The 15,420-nt window shown below is 45.5% G+C and overlaps 1 protein-coding gene across 5 annotated transcripts in view; it reads left to right on the plus strand.

Moving 5' to 3' along the window:
* FLNB (filamin B) overlaps window positions 1-15,420 on the plus strand; it is a 73,803-nt gene that overhangs the window by 26,162 nt on the left and 32,221 nt on the right. For all 5 annotated transcript variants that reach the window (XM_049826104.1, XM_049826099.1, XM_049826102.1 and 2 more), the window contains exons 4-18: window positions 843-990; window positions 4,170-4,288; window positions 5,044-5,121; window positions 5,900-6,062; window positions 7,353-7,550; window positions 9,268-9,405; window positions 10,608-10,734; window positions 11,294-11,430; window positions 11,790-11,983; window positions 12,335-12,448; window positions 13,019-13,162; window positions 13,511-13,634; window positions 13,883-14,043; window positions 14,646-14,736; window positions 14,970-15,139. In XM_049826104.1, the coding sequence (XP_049682061.1) occupies window positions 843-990; window positions 4,170-4,288; window positions 5,044-5,121; window positions 5,900-6,062; window positions 7,353-7,550; window positions 9,268-9,405; window positions 10,608-10,734; window positions 11,294-11,430; window positions 11,790-11,983; window positions 12,335-12,448; window positions 13,019-13,162; window positions 13,511-13,634; window positions 13,883-14,043; window positions 14,646-14,736; window positions 14,970-15,139 (2,106 nt within the window). The remainder of the gene's footprint in view (window positions 1-842; window positions 991-4,169; window positions 4,289-5,043; window positions 5,122-5,899; window positions 6,063-7,352; window positions 7,551-9,267; window positions 9,406-10,607; window positions 10,735-11,293; window positions 11,431-11,789; window positions 11,984-12,334; window positions 12,449-13,018; window positions 13,163-13,510; window positions 13,635-13,882; window positions 14,044-14,645; window positions 14,737-14,969; window positions 15,140-15,420) is intronic.

The raw sequence follows: 15,420 nt of genomic DNA on the forward strand, positions 1-15,420 counted from the left end.
AGCTTGCATTTAGATTGAGGAAGGCAGGTGAAGTTGCTTGGACGCTTCCGAAAGTTACAGTATACTTGTGTGAAATTGCCTGAGAAAGGGCAAGTTGTAATGAAACGCGCTATTAGATTTCAGAGCTCTGGTTGTAAGATTCTGGGTAGGTGTCACCGCTGAAGACAGCTGGTGTTGCAGCATGTAGGTGGGGTAGGGGAAAAAGCACACGTGTAGTGGTGCCTGCTTGGTTAGTCCATGGAGTGAGTTTGTTTTGCTGCATTGAATTCCACAGAAGAAAAACTCACTGGCTTCGGAAGTCACCTGCAAAGATGACTTTCAAATGGAGAGCAACGTATTTGCAAACTGGGTTGTTTTCACGCTGATAAAGTTGGACAAAAGTGCCAAAGTCTCTGAAGCTGTCAGAGCAGCTTGTATTGTGGGAGCAGGAGAAGAGACTGGTCACAAGTTTCACTTTGCAAGCACTGCAGTTCAGAGCTGTGAAACACAGGATTATGAATTATTAATTCTTTTAGTTTCAATTATCCCTCTATTGCTTTTCGGGAGGAACGTAGCCACCGTTGTCTTGCCTTGCTACCGTTTAGTTTGTCACGATCTCCTGAGAACTCCTTATAACCAAGGAACAAAAAGCTCCCAAATCACATTTGGACCATAATGGGCTTCTTGACTTTCTTGCCATGAGATAATAAATGATGTTGTGTGTATCAAAGGGAAAATAAATGTAAGAAGTTGCAGTAGCATGCGGGAGTTTTGAAATGTAAGACTGTGTTATGGCTCTGTTTCTGTGTTGACATGCGGTAACCAAGCACTGGTACAATATACTTAATTGCACTGTCTTTCAGGTTATTACCCCTGAAGAAATTATCCACCCTGATGTGGATGAGCACTCTGTAATGACTTACCTGTCCCAGTTCCCCAAAGCCAAGCTGAAACCAGGAGCTCCTTTAAAACCCAAACTGAATCCAAAGAAAGCAAGGGCTTACGGCAGAGGTAAGGACTCGGTGAGCTTAGGCTGCACAGAGCGTTTAACTCTTCAGAAAGCTGGGTGGGGTTTTTGCTTATGTTGAACTCCAGCCCTACTGTAACTGACTTCAAAGTTTCACTTGTATACTCTTGGTGTGGTGCCTAGTTTCAGAAATACGTGGATATAGTCCAAAAGACACTCCTAGTTCTAACATGTAAATTCCCCAAAGTCTCTGAACCTGTTCTGCAAGCTGCCAGCCTTGCAGTCCACAGCTGGAAGAAGTAGCATGATATGGGGCTAAACCAACCTTGGTGTGAAATTTAGGCTAGCAGTATTGCTGCTGACAGTCATTGATCTAGCAGTGAATGCTTCTTGTGATAAAGGACTCCTTTAAAGAGGAAAACCCTCTTTACATCTGTGCGTATGTATCACTGAGAAGGCTCCCTGTAGAGGCAGTCTCCAGTTTCCCAGGCTTGGTGGCAGATGTGTATTAGGGTCCGCTGTTTCTAAATAAGGTATTTGAATTGACCCGTAGGTGTGAATGCTTTGTTTGCACATGCACAGAGGTGGGTTGGTAACCCTTCAAACATGAAATAGTGCTGAGCTTTTGTTGTAAAGGCTGTGTTGGCTAATTGGAAGGACTCGTCCACAGATGTTCATGCAACTGTACATCTACGTAGGCATTCGTATTTTTAACTTACCTTTTAAATAGATAATTCCTGTAACTTCTGATGTGGTTCTACTCTAGATTGGAATACAATCACAACTAAATGAATAACATATTTTTACCTTTAATGTGCTTGGTGTGTAGTTAGACATCACTCAGGCATTACACTTTCTTCTCCATTCCATCTTTTTTTTTTTTTTTTTTTTTTTTTTTTTTTAGATCTGGGGCCAGCTGCTGTCCTTCGAGACTTTTAGAATTAGTGGGTTTCAGAATTGAATGTACAAGAGCATAATGGAAAGAAACAAGACTTTCCTCTTTTTTTTTCTCTCTGTTTTTGTTGGAGTTTTGTTTGTTGGGGGTTTTTTCAACCTGATTTTCCATTGAAACTTAACTAATGGAATGAGTGGACATGGACACTACCTCTGCACTGACGAGCAGTCACTATAGTCAGAAGTGGGTTTAGCATTTACCCTACTTGGGGTTTACGTCCTTTGTTGATGCCTTCCATTGCAAACCTCGATACATAGACACATTTGTCAGATCCCGAGCATATAGACTACCTATACTCCACTTAGTGTGTGAAATGACTGATCAGCCTGCCTCAGTCTGTCAAGCCTGGCTTTAGTCATGTTCTTATTCTTTCAAAAACTGGAATTATTTTGTTGTCTGCTTTTGTGCATGCAGTGCTCTGGAGCCATTGTAATGGAAATTATAAAGGGTGAGAGATTCTTCTTGAAAGATTGATGTTTTCCCAAAGTTAGTTACCAAAACAGGTTCACTAAATATAACTGACAATTCTGACTGCTAACATATGTCAGAACCGAAAGGTGACTCCAGCAGCAAGGGGCTCACTGCCAAACTGGACAGGGTCTTTTGGACAAATGAGTGACAGGTCTTCATGCTTCTAGAAAAAGGTGATTGTCAGGTGTGAAGTTGGTCAGTCTTAGCTTTTTTAATTGCTGTTTTTCGATGTACTACAGTAAGTTATTAATAACTTCCCAATGTGAATCTCAGTTGTAGCGCATCACCCTGGACACTGCAGGGGTGTACTCCTAGGGCGGCTGTGTGTAGACTTGATGTGAAGTGAGCCTGCAGAGGAGCTGTACGCAGTTGTGTGCATCATCACTGACCCACTAGGAGTGCTCATTTACCCAGCTAAAACAGATCTCTGAGAAGAGAATAAAATCTGGAAGATTAAATGTAGGCTAAGAAAGTGCTGTGACTAATGCTGTCCTGGCTGAAGCTGTCTGCTGAGGATCAGCAATCCTTCTCGTGCTTGCAGAAGGAGGGATACTTGAATACCATATTCTAATGCTTGTGTGGTGGACTGAAGATACGCAGGGCGAATTTATAGCTGTTTAAACTAGATGATAATCTAGGGCTTAGTCTGACGGAATGAATATGTCAATTGTTAACACCTTATCGGAATGCTCAGATTTCCTAGTAAAAACATGATCTTCCTTGCACTGCTCTCAAGTTATTGTTTTCTGAAGATAAACAAGTTCAGGAATTCTGTTGTTCACAACCACTTCCTTTATAATCTATCAGACGTTGCACTTTCCACTAATTGTGCTGTGGAGCAGTAGTGCCCACGGTTTTATGAATAAGCCAAGGAGTAATTCCCTTCAACGGAAAGGTATATATGTTTGGGCTAGTCTGGAACCAGCAACTTTGGGAAGTTCTTCCACCCACTCAGTCTGACACCACCATGACAGGTGTCGTGACCTGGGGCTACGTAAAGGGGGATGATGAAACCCTGCTGGTAAATGCAGGCTGTAGCAGGCCCTGTGCTGAGGAATAAGGAAACTCTGATTAAAAGTTAAGCGGCAGTGCCACTGAACTGCAGGATTTTCGTGGCTTAGAGAGGTCCCCGTGTGCCATTTGTACAGTGTTCACTCTGGCAAAGTAGTTTGAGCAGCTTTCAAAGAGTAATAAATCTGAGCAGCGTCTGTAGAGCTGAGTTCTGAAAATGGAGTAAAATGGGACAGTATAGGTAAGAACTGTCTTGCTTAAAATAAGTCTTTTGCCCTTGGCTCTAGGATAATGCCTTTACCGAAAAGCTTCCCAAAATTTCTCTCCTGCCTCCCTGGTTGCCCTTCCTGTGGTGCAGCACTATTGCAGTATTTAGCCGCATGAAGCAGGGCAGCTCCTAAAGAGCAACTAAGGCACATAACCTGCTCGCTGTCAGTGTCGCCAGCTGTGGGGGTGACTCTCAGTGCCTTGCTCAGGCAAACAGGGTAACTTGTTTTCACCAGAAAACAGACGCCAGCTGGGTTCCTGACTTGGCCAGAGATCCCAAGATGAGTTGAGCACCAAAGATGCAATGAATTTTTAAAAATGCTTTTATTGTAAGAGTAGGGATTATTGTGAGCATGGTGCTCTGGGCAGCTGGTGAAGAGATGTCATGCAGTGGCCTGGTGGAAGCTGGTGCTGGGGGCTTGTATGGGAGGATGGGTTGGACAGCTTGTGGGTAGCCTCCAAACTACCTTTTGGGTTTTGTAGCAACAGCTGATGAGCTGCTCTGTGTCTTCCTCACAGGGGTTGAGCCTCATGGGAACATGGTGAAGCAGCCTGCCATCTTCACGGTAGATACCATCAGTGCTGGGCAGGGAGACCTGATGGTCTTCATAGAGGATCCAGAAGGAAATAGGGAGGAGGTATGTATGCTAAACATTCTTTGTGGAAGAGTAAAGCTAGTCTGAACGCTGAAGTTTTTGCAGTAACCCTCATCTTTCACAAGTGAGGTCTTAACAGATAAGTAATCTAAAAAGAAGTTGCAAAATACCAACTATCAAAAGTGCAAGCCTCAAGCTTTTCTTCATAATTGCGTTACTGGATGAACTTGAAAAAAATGTCACTATGTGCAACTAAGCAACACAACTCCAATGTCCAGTAGTTGCAGTGATTTAGCTTGACTGGCCAAGTACTTTCTGACACACTTTCAGATAACACACATCACTAAATCACTGTCTGCTCTTACTCATTCTTCAGGAATGGCTAAAGCAGCTATTTAGATGCCATGAATCATTTTGAGTTAAAATGCTGGTTTTAATGTTTATAGAAACTTCTCATCCAAGTGCTCCACTTGATCATGTTACAACATTCCAGAAAAATATAGCTGTACGTTGGACTTAACGTCTCCTCAGTTTTGGCCTGCCTTAGTAGAGCAATTAACAGCAAGGGAAAGGGCTGAGGTGGGGAGAAGGTAGCTTGCTTTGTCTCATATAAAGACAAAACCAATGGGTTTTTTTCCATGGGAGAAGAGGAGGTAGCAAAGATCCCTGCTCCCACAGCAACGTGTCTCTGACATTGCTGACTCTGGAAATAGTTTGCACTATCAAGTGCTACCCAGGAGAGTCTTAGGCTGGCGTGCGTGGGCACAGCTCAACAATGGATGTGTTTTCTCTCCTAGGCAAAGATAACACCATCCAGTGACAAAAACAAGACCTATTCAGTTCAGTATGTGCCAAGGGTTACTGGACCTCACAAGGTAGGTTGTGTGTCAGTAACTAGTATTCTCTTGCGCTGCTCTGCTGGTTAATGTGTGCCCACGAGGGCTGCCTGTTTACTGATGGCAGCGTAATAGTCACTCTGGGCATCCTGAAGAAAAGGTAACCTGATGTGGCCTCAATTCTCTGCCTGGGCTATTAGGCTGCCCCTTCTCGAGGGCGAAGGGCGTTTGCGTTAGAAGGTGTGTGGGTGTTTCTGTATCAAGTGCTACAGCTGGCTCTCCTCTCATGTGAGGCCACTTCTTGCAGCTCATGAAGCCAGTTTTGTGAGTTGTCACAGAGGTGCAGAGGAAAATACCAGGTTGTTTCTATAAGGCGTTTCCTTAATGGTATTGTACACCGTAGGCGTTTTGCAGAGAAGGTTCCCCACCCAACTCTGTCCCCAGATGCCTGCAGAAGCAGGTTTACGATGGGTGATCCTATTGCTTGGCGCTTGCCTGAGTGGCTGGCCCGCACAGCCAGCCTGAAAAGATAAATGCAGCTTCTCTTGCCACCTCGTTGCTGGCTGGCAATCTGCCTCTTGTTGGCACATCCAGATTCAAGCATCCCCGCTGGTGTGGCTGACCCCATGATCAGTAGCACTTTAAGGAGGTGGCCAGCAGTTACACTGCATGGAGAGGACAAAGGCTGTGGGGTGGATGGTCTCCCTCACCTCTGAGGCGTAGACTCGCTGTGCTAGGAACACGGGTGCTCGACCCCTCGCTGGGCTATCTGGAGGTGACGCTGAGCTGGGTCGGATCTGATGCTGTCTGTCTCTAGGTTTCGGTCCTGTTTGCTGGGCAGCACATCTCAAAAAGCCCGTTTGAAGTGAATGTTGACAAAGCCCAGGGAGATGCGAGCAAAGTAACAGCAAAGGGACCAGGACTGGAGGCGACAGGGAACATTGCCAACAAGCCTACCTACTTTGACCTCTACACAGCAGGTAAGCAGGATGAACGAGTGCTGAAATCCTGCAGCTTCCACAAATGTGAAGAGAACCCAAGCCCTGGAGGAATAAACAAACAGAAAAGTGGATGAGGATTTGTAGCCCCATCTAGTTCAGAGGTGAAATAATAGCCAAGCTGCTCTGGAGGCTTCAGCTGTGTATGAAACATTTGACGTATGGAGCTGAGCTGGGGCAGGAAGGTGCTAAGTGTTACCCAGAAATTCGCCATGCACTTGCTGAATGGCAGCAGGCAAGTTCCTGGATGGTTTCTTCCCCCAACTCATTTTAAACAGGAATGTGAAATGCCCACCTCTGAAGAATGAATTGTGAGTAAACTGTAAAGGCTTAATGTGTTCTGAATTTAGCCTTACAGAAAGAATCTGCCACAGTGCTACTTTGAGTTCATACTTCAGTACCAAACTGGTTTCAACCTCTGTTGTAATTATCAGAGGGCTACTATCTTCATTAGAGCATCTCCATCACGTGACTTGTTGCCTGCTATTAGGCCAATGCTGTAGCCTAGAGGAATGAGTCAAGAAGATGCTACAAATGCTAATTCATTTAGAACAATGTGAAACTACTTAAGGCAGTTACTTGAAGTATTTAAACACCAGAATATGCTGAGTAGCATATTTTAAATTGCCTTCTGCCTGAGGGTGCTTAGAAGTAAAATTAAATGTGGTTATAGTGAGGGGAAGTGTTAGGTTCAGCCTCTAATTGGGAGAGGGAGTGGTGTGAATCATGTAAAGACATGTCTGGCCTCCAAAAGTGTCTGGAAAACTGTTTTTGTTGCATGGCAAGTTGAATAAAACGTGAGAGGAGCAGGTGTCTGAACAAAAGTGAATACGTATAGTCCAGCAGAGAAGGATCCTTGTCCAGACCAGCATGCACATTGTCCGAGCTCTTAATCTACACTGCTTTGAAGCTTGAGAGATTGATCTGACTGGCAAAGTTGTGGGCTAGTCTGTGACAGAGGTGCTACAGGGTGGTAGCAACAGGGTAATCAGGCTGTGTGTGTATTCAGTACTGTAATACTGCTGTGAAACTCTGTGGCTGGAGCAGCAGAGCCCTGTCAGTTTGATGGCTTCATGGAGATGCCACCACCCTGTCGTGCCCCCTCCCCACTTGAATGTCTGGTTGCTGTCAGCAGAAGCTGAAGGTTTAGGCTGTGCCTGGAAGTGGTAGCAGAGGACGGCTGGCTGGGCCCAGACAGCTGGCTGTGATCCTAAATGCAGTGCACGTTGCTGTGGGGAAGCCAAGGCTCAGCTGGGCTTGTTTCCTTTGCAGGTGCTGGTGTGGGTGACGTGAACGTGGAAGTGGAGGATCCTCAGGGGAGAGGCCTTGCTGAAGTTGCAGTAGAAGACAAAGGCAACCAAGTCTACCGTTGCACCTACAAACCTGTTCAAGCTGGTCCTCACGTTGTCAAAGTGACTTTTGCTGGGGAGGCAATTCCCAAAACTCCTTGCACTGTTCTCGTTGGAGAGGGTATGCTTTTTATAAATGCTCCTAGATGTAGATGGCCACTTTTCTCCTTGGATGTGATCACAGAATATGCTTGAATCTTGCCTTGGACGTTCTCTTACCATTCAACATCTTGAACCTGATTCAGTGGGTCACCTGGGTATTTACAGGGTGAAACAGTGCTCTCTAACAGTAATATGGCTTTTGTTGCTAGAGTTCCCTCTCTGCCTAGACCTCTGAACATTAAGCTGCCCTTTGTATTTTTTTGAGGTGTTTTATGCAGCTATGCAGTGTCTTGCTGTTTTCCACCTTTGTTCCTCAAATGACTATATTTACTGTTTTCCTCCTTAACTGACACCTAACTTGCTTTCTGTTCCATCCTTACGTGCTCCTATGCTTTTAGATCTCTGCTCATCTCTCCTGAGCTACCCTCCATTTGTGGAATTTTGGACTTCACTGCTAATGGCTTCATAGTTGGTAAGAGGTGTGCAGGATGCTCTGTCATGTTTGCTTTTCGTAAGCTTCTAGCCTGCAGCTTGTCCCGGCTGAAAGGGTTTTTGGTTTTGTTGGGGTTGGGGAAGAAAGTTGCAAGCGAACTGAAGCGGTGTGTGACCCAGTCAGTGAAACTGGCTTAACCACAGGCTGCCTGACTCAGTTGTGTAAAGGCTCAGCGAGCCGTTCCCACTCCACATTGGGCACGCTTCTCTATGCTCCCACTGAGTTTTCAGAGCTAGCAGATGGCATGCGATCTTCGCTTACACCGTCCAGTGTAGGATGCGGAGCGATGTTGGCTGCTGCAGGGGTGAGGGTAAAACTTGTAAGCTATTGAAACAAGTAAAAACCTTAACAAGCTGCTTCGCAGACTTGTGCTCCTGCTGTAAGCACGGCGTATTTTGGGGAAATGCATGTTGGGTTTACGCTGCTGGGAAGCTGCGATTATTTGTAAGTCTCTTCAAACCCTTCAGGTCTCTGGAGTTGAAGGCCACGTGATAGCTGGGATCGTGTAATGAAAACTGTTCATAAGTGCGTGTTACTTATTTATGTAGCCACTCGGCAGGCCTGGAGAGGCACTTGGATTAAACGGGTCAAGCATAAGCTTAAGCTCAGCCATATGTAACCTACTGCCCCTACCCATGGCTGCTTCGGTCTGCAGAGGGCTTGATGGCTTCTCTTCTGAAAGCGTGAACTGCGGCAAGCAGGAGGTTTTGGCGTGACATCTCTTAACGAAGCACGTGCAGAACTCGGCTTTGCTAGTAGCAGTTATTCCAGTCATGTGCTTCTGAAAGAACAGCACAATAATACTGTTCACTGGGGCTTATCTGCAAAGGGAGACTTCACCCCATGCTGCAGTGTGCCTCTCGATGTGAAAGGCATCAAGAAGTTTGTGCCTAGTACGGTGAATATCTGTACGCGATAGCAGTGTAGAAGTTTTGTATTGATAACTGGCATCAAATTGGAAAGCCACAGGGCTTCAGCATTTGCTTTAATTCTCAAAAATGGCCCTTGAGGGGGTCGACGTTGCCTGGCTGCACCGAACGCTGCTGCCCAAAAGCCATGGGACATAGTCAACAGCTGGGCAGACTCCTGTCTGTCTGCCTTAATGCTTAATGTTAAAACTTGTCCTGAAAGCTAAGCTGTGGTAGCCCTGAGTCAACATTAAACTAAAGGTTGTTCCAGGCTGGGTAGGCTACATGTACGCTGAGAATCAAAGACAGTATTGATGTCTGAAATTCCCTTGCAGCCTGCAATCCGAACGCGTGTCGTGCCACTGGTAGAGGTCTGCAGCCCAAGGGCGTCCGCATGAGGGAAACGGCTGACTTCAAGGTTGATACGAGAGCAGCAGGGAGTGGAGATCTTGGAGTGACTATAAAGGGACCGAGTAAGTATTCAGGTGAATTTGTGCTGTGGGTGTGTTTTGGAGAAGGGGGGGAAGCGGAGACTGCAAAAAGAAAGAGCAGTGAGGAGATGGTGGCCTAATGGAACAGATGGGATTTGTATCACTGTAAGGCGCCAAATTTCAGAAGGGTTTTCTGGTACTTTGTGTCTGGCGTGAAGGTTTTAGTCTGTAGGGCTGGGTAGGATTACACCTGGTCTTAGGTGTCTCCATTTTAATGCGTATCAGGTTAGCAAAACTGAGGAAATGAACGCATCTGCCTGCCGTGGTTTCCAAGCTTTATGGGTTTGCATTGCATCTTCATCTGATCCGTGGGAGCAAGTCATGCTCCAGGGTCTCTGGCAGGGTGGAAATCCTGCTCTCGTAAAGCTAGGAATGGCTCAGAGCAGCACTCCGGGCTGCGCTGGATGCTCGGGCACATGAGCAGGGAAGGAGAGGGTTGAAGGAACCCACGGGCTGACACGGAGACCTTCTGCCGGGATCCGTCCCCAGGTCCTTTGCTGCGTCCTGAGCTCTGGATGTGGCCCCTCCGCCTGGACCGCAGCAGGCTGGGGCGATGGGAGGGCCGGCAGCGGTGGCTGTGCGGCTGCTGCTGCTCTCCGGGAGCTGCTGTGCCCGAGTTGTACTTGTGTTGTACTTGTGAGCCGGTCACCTCCCCCCGGCTGGGACGGTATTAAAAGGTGCATTGTATTGCCTTCCCCTCCTCCACGCGCACAGTGCTCTGACTGTGTGGTTTAGTGCGGTTGGTGGGGCGGAGCGGGAAGCAACAGACGTATCGATGTAAATTTTAGTGTATTAAGCTTTTCTCCCTAAATTCTTCATCTTGAAGAAAATGAAAAGTAGGCATTCCCTGCATACTTGTGGTTGTAAAGTCTGACAAATGTTAAGCTTTTTTGTTTTAACATATGACATGCATCATACTGCAGACTAAGAAAATAAAACACAAGGGAACCTATTAAGTCTGGTAACTTAAAATACTTTCTGCTGTATTTCTTCTGGAAGTGTTTGCTGTCTTTGTCCTAGAGGGCAACTAGAACTAACTTCCCTTATGACCTGACCCTTTTTTTTTCTGTGGAAAAAATTTATTCTTGCAAGCTAAAATAAATACTAGAAAACATGAACTTGTCTGAGTAATTGAAGGCAGGATGGAAGCTGTTAAGTTTAACGCTGGACTGATCTTTCAACAGAGGGCTTGGAGGAGCTGGTGAAACAAAAAGGCTTTATGGATGGTGTATATGCATTTGAGTATTATCCAGCTACCCCAGGGAAGTACGTTGTCACCATTACCTGGGGTGGGCACAACATCCCAAAAAGGTGAGTTAGAAGTAGCTTTTTTAGAGTTTTTGTGCCCTTCGGTGGGTTGTGTAGTTGGTGAGCTTTTAAAGCAACGCTGACCTTTGAAGAAACTCTAGGGGGACAAAGTTAGTGGCAAGCAGTTGCTGTGACAGTTTATCTACAGCCTGTTTTAGGGCTGCAGCCGCTTATATTGGGAAAGCTTTGAATGGTGATTCGCATCAGTCTTGCTAAACCCAAAATGATGAGCATTTACAAAAAGCAATAAAACCTGGTGGATCATGCAGCTTGGACTTCGCTGTGAGTTTTTTAAGAGATCTGTTATTTTAGTGTCCAGAGCGACATCAAGCAGTGCAAGCCAAATATTTGACACTCAGGATTTGTGGTGTAAGATGTAAGCACGTGATGGGTTGGATGACCTCTCTGCTAGAAAGACAGTCTGCTGGGCACTATGCCACCACATGATAGCATCTGTTAATTTGGGAAATCCAATGTAAAGCCTCATTAAAATGCCTGAGGGAAAACATGGGTGCTGTATTTGTCCTCATTTCTAATCCCATGCTTTGTTTTTCTCTTGCAGCCCTTTTGAAGTTCAAGTGGGTCATGAAGCAGGTCCTCAGAAAGTGCGAGCCTGGGGGCCAGGACTGCATGAGGGGATTGTGGGCAAATCGGCTGACTTTGTGGTAGAGTCCATTGGCACAGAAGTTGGCTCTCTTGGTATGTTACTTTACTTAGTTTGCCTGAAATATTTATATATTGCAATGCTAGCAACGGGCTCATGAGAAACAGTAGCTTTCCCAGCAGTAAAAAAACATATCTGTAAGACACTTTGGTCTAAACACAAACTTATATCAGAGTATCAAAGGCAAGTCCTAGAGGCAGGAACGTGTGTGATGGGGAGTGTTAATCTGTGGTTTTGTGGGATAAGATCCAGAAGGGAATGATGAATTTTCTCCTGTATTGCTGAAGAAGGGTGATAAAGAGCATCAGGCTAATAAAAAGCAGTTTGGGGAAGTGGTGTTAAATTAGCTGCCACCACAAACCTAACACAAGGAACCTACTTGTTCCTCTTTCAGGCTTTGCAATAGAAGGCCCTTCTCAGGCTAAAATTGAGTGCGATGACAAAAACGATGGCTCATGTGATGTGAAGTATTGGCCTAAAGAGCCTGGTGAATATGCTGTGCACATCATGTGTGATGATGAGGACATAAAAGACAGCCCTTACATGGCCTTCATCCGACCGGCTTCAGGAGACTTCAACCCGGATAAGGTAGCGTATGAGAGTTCACCCATGGCATAACACATCTTTGATATAACTATGGTTTCTGAAGGCTTCTGGTAACAGACTGGACTCTTAAGCTGCCTCTCCTTAAAACTGTGAACTTGCCGTGCTCCAGCCAGATATTACTCAGCTTTTTCTAATAACACTGTTGTGGTTTTGATTTAATGTAATGAAAACTTGCTGAATTAGTCCACATTCTCAACTTTCACACTAGCCTCTACTTGTATCCCGTGCTTCATGGGTTTTCTGGGAAGGGGAAGGACTTTAGAAATAAGTTGCTTTAGAGTTTTACTTCTCTCTCTGAACTGCAAGCTAAGACTCTTGGGGTGGTTTTTTTAGGTGAAGGCTTATGGCCCGGGCTTGGAGAGGACTGGCTGTATAGTGAACAATCCTGCTGAGTTCACAGTTGAAACCAAGGACGCTGGGAAAGCACATCTGAAGATGTATGCACAGGTAAAAAGCCAAAGGCAGCTATGTGAAACTTCAGCAAAAGGCCTTTAATATTGTTGAGAAAAATGCCGTAAGTATTTCTACTCACTTACACACCACTTAATTCTGGGCACGTGTGAATCTCTCAAAGCTCAGTGCTTTGATCAGTGTAATGTAGTCAGGCAACAAACCTAACTCAAGACAAGGTGACTTCTCCCTGGCATATGAAATACATGGCTTTGCTTCCTTACTTGGAGTCTCCTCAGCAAAGCAAGCTGTAATTTCATGGAGTTGTCATTTGGAAGCACCTGAAGTGTCTCTGAGACTGTGAATTTCAGGCAAGCTTGTTAAAATGTGTGTTGTAGGATGGTGTTAGGAATGAGTGAGTGTTGGATGAGGAAGACTTACAGAAGAGTAATTTGCATGTTCCTTCAGTATTTCTGAACTGCAATTCTGGGGAAAAAAAAAAAAGAAAAAAAACCAACAAAAAACCCCAAAACCCACCCAACGCACTTTGGAACAGTCTTGGGCTGTTCAAGCTGTACAGACATTTTTAAAGTACCTGAAACTTCTGCTTGTATTACTGCTTTTCAGGATGGAGAAGGAAACCCTATAGATATCCAGATAAAGAGCAAGCCTGATGGTGTGTTTGCCTGTTCCTATGTGCCAGTTAAACCAATCAAACATACAATTTCTGTTGTCTGGGGAGGAGCCAACGTGCCCAATAGCCCATTTAGGGTAAGTCCAGAGATGGATATTACTAATTCTAGTCAAGTAGGACATTTGTGCTCGCAACTACTTCTTGTTACTATCTAGGATGATAAAACCTTTCTGTGAACTTCAAGGAGGTGTGCCCTTCTGCTCCTTTTTTTTAGGAATCTATCCACTTGAAAAAAGCTTTCTGTTTTTACAAGCTTACATGTTGGAGGTCTCCTATCAGTCCAGCTGCAGCCTAGGGGAGTCAGGGCAATTCACTCTTACCTTGGAACTGTTTTCCTGTAGCCTCCATCCAAACAATGCTCCGACTTGACTGTGATCTCGAGCATGACACAGATGTGTGATTCTGACCCTTGTGAATCCATGTAGGTCCTTATAGGTCAAGGGAGTCATCCTCAGAAAGTGAAAGTGTTTGGACCTGGTGTGGAGAGAACTGGCCTGAAAGCGAATGAGCCGACCCACTTCACTGTTGACTGCACGGATGCAGGAGAAGGTAAAGGCAGGCTGGTCTGTGGTTGTGGTATCAGAACCACGGGTCATGCAAGGACGGGGGGGATTATGTACTGTTTCATGCTGGTCTTCCTTGTTTCATGGAAAAACCTTGGGAAGCAGAAGATTGCAGTGAATTGTGATGTGATCTGTTACATCACTTGAACAACTACTGGAAATGGGAATGTGCTGGCTGTTTGGCTAGCAATGTCTGTACCATCCAGCAGCAAAACCTCCATTTGCTTTTCCTAGGTGATGTCAGTGTTGGAATTAAGTGTGATGCTCGTGTGGTCAGCAATGAGGAAGAAGACATAGATTTCGACATCATCCACAATGCTAATGATACGTTCACAGTGAAATACGCACCACCTGCCGCTGGGCGCTACACTATTAAAGTGCTTTTTGCAGGAGAGGTTTGTAATCTTTGTCTTCCAGCCTGATGTTTCTGGAGTCTGTTTATCTGCTCTTTGATCACCAAGCATGTGCCAGTTCACAGCTGGCTGTGGCAGTTTATGGCTGGCTTCTTCCATTTCAGCCCATGCACTTTGTCTGGTCACCGTTTTTAAAAACACTTTTGTAGTACTTGAAGGTACACAAATGAGAGGGGTTGGCTGGAGACACCAAAGTTCAAGCATGTGATGTGTTGGGCTGGCATAATAAGTGTCGTCTCAGTGATGGCGCAAAGCTGCTTTCTAAAGGATAGAAAGCCTAAGTGACTCTCTGAGGAACATGGGAGTAAAAATAAGTTTTTCTTAAAAAAAAAAAAAAAAAAAAAAAAAAAAAAAAAAAGGCGGGGGGGAGAGCAGAGAGGTTACTGCAAACTGTCCAGCTATTAAGTTTGCCCTAGACTTTGAAAGATACTACTCAGTAAAGCAGAGCAGAGTGTTTAAGTGAGGCAAAATTTTACTGAAGATGGTGCTGGATTTAAAGCAGAAGTATCTTAAAACTATTTTCTGTCTAGTTTTGACTAGTGAAGAGTGACCTGGTTATGTTTAGAACTGTGTTTCTGTTGCAGGAAATTCCTGCCAGCCCTTTCAGAGTTAAAGTAGACCCATCACATGATGCCAGCAAAGTGAAAGCTGAAGGACCTGGGCTGAACAAAACTGGTGAGAGTCGAGCTGAGGTGGTGTGGCCAGTGCTGGACCGTGAGGGGCTGTTGCGGGGTAGCCACTGCCTGGCTGAGCATTGCTGGATACAGCAGGGTGGGGTGTCAGGCAATTAGAAACAACTCCATTCGCTTGGCATTTTGCTTGATTGGGCTTTATAGGTACCAAATGCTTCTTGGGAAGAGTTTCTGTGTGCAAGCTCTGCATAAATTAGAACGAACATTTTTCTTCAGGCGTGGAAAATGGCAAGCCAACGCACTTCACTGTGTTTACCAAGGGAGCTGGAAAAGCGCCGCTGGATGTGCAGTTCAGCAGCCCAGTGCCAGGAGAGGTGGTGGCAGATCTGGATATCATTGACAACTATGACTATTCCCACACTGTTAGGTACACTCCAATACAGCAGGTAGGTCCGACTCCTGTAGGAATACAAGAGTGAACGGCTGACGGTGCTGTAGTGCTGTGACCTCCCTCCCTGGTACCTGTGCAGAGAGGAGCAAGCAGATAAAGCTTGCCAGGTTGTCCTATTCCCCAGGATCCCTAAAGCCTGCAGGACAATTGGGATTGGAAAGCAGTAACACGGTTTTCTGGTGTAGCTATTGATAGCTTGTCACTGTTTTCTGGGAACAAGTGAGGTGCTGAAGCAGTAGCGCACAGCTCGTGTTGTCATCCCACACTTTATCAGTC

The sequence above is a fragment of the Accipiter gentilis genome, chromosome 23, assembly GCF_929443795.1.
Source record: "Accipiter gentilis chromosome 23, bAccGen1.1, whole genome shotgun sequence".
NCBI lineage: Eukaryota > Metazoa > Chordata > Aves > Accipitriformes > Accipitridae > Astur > Astur gentilis.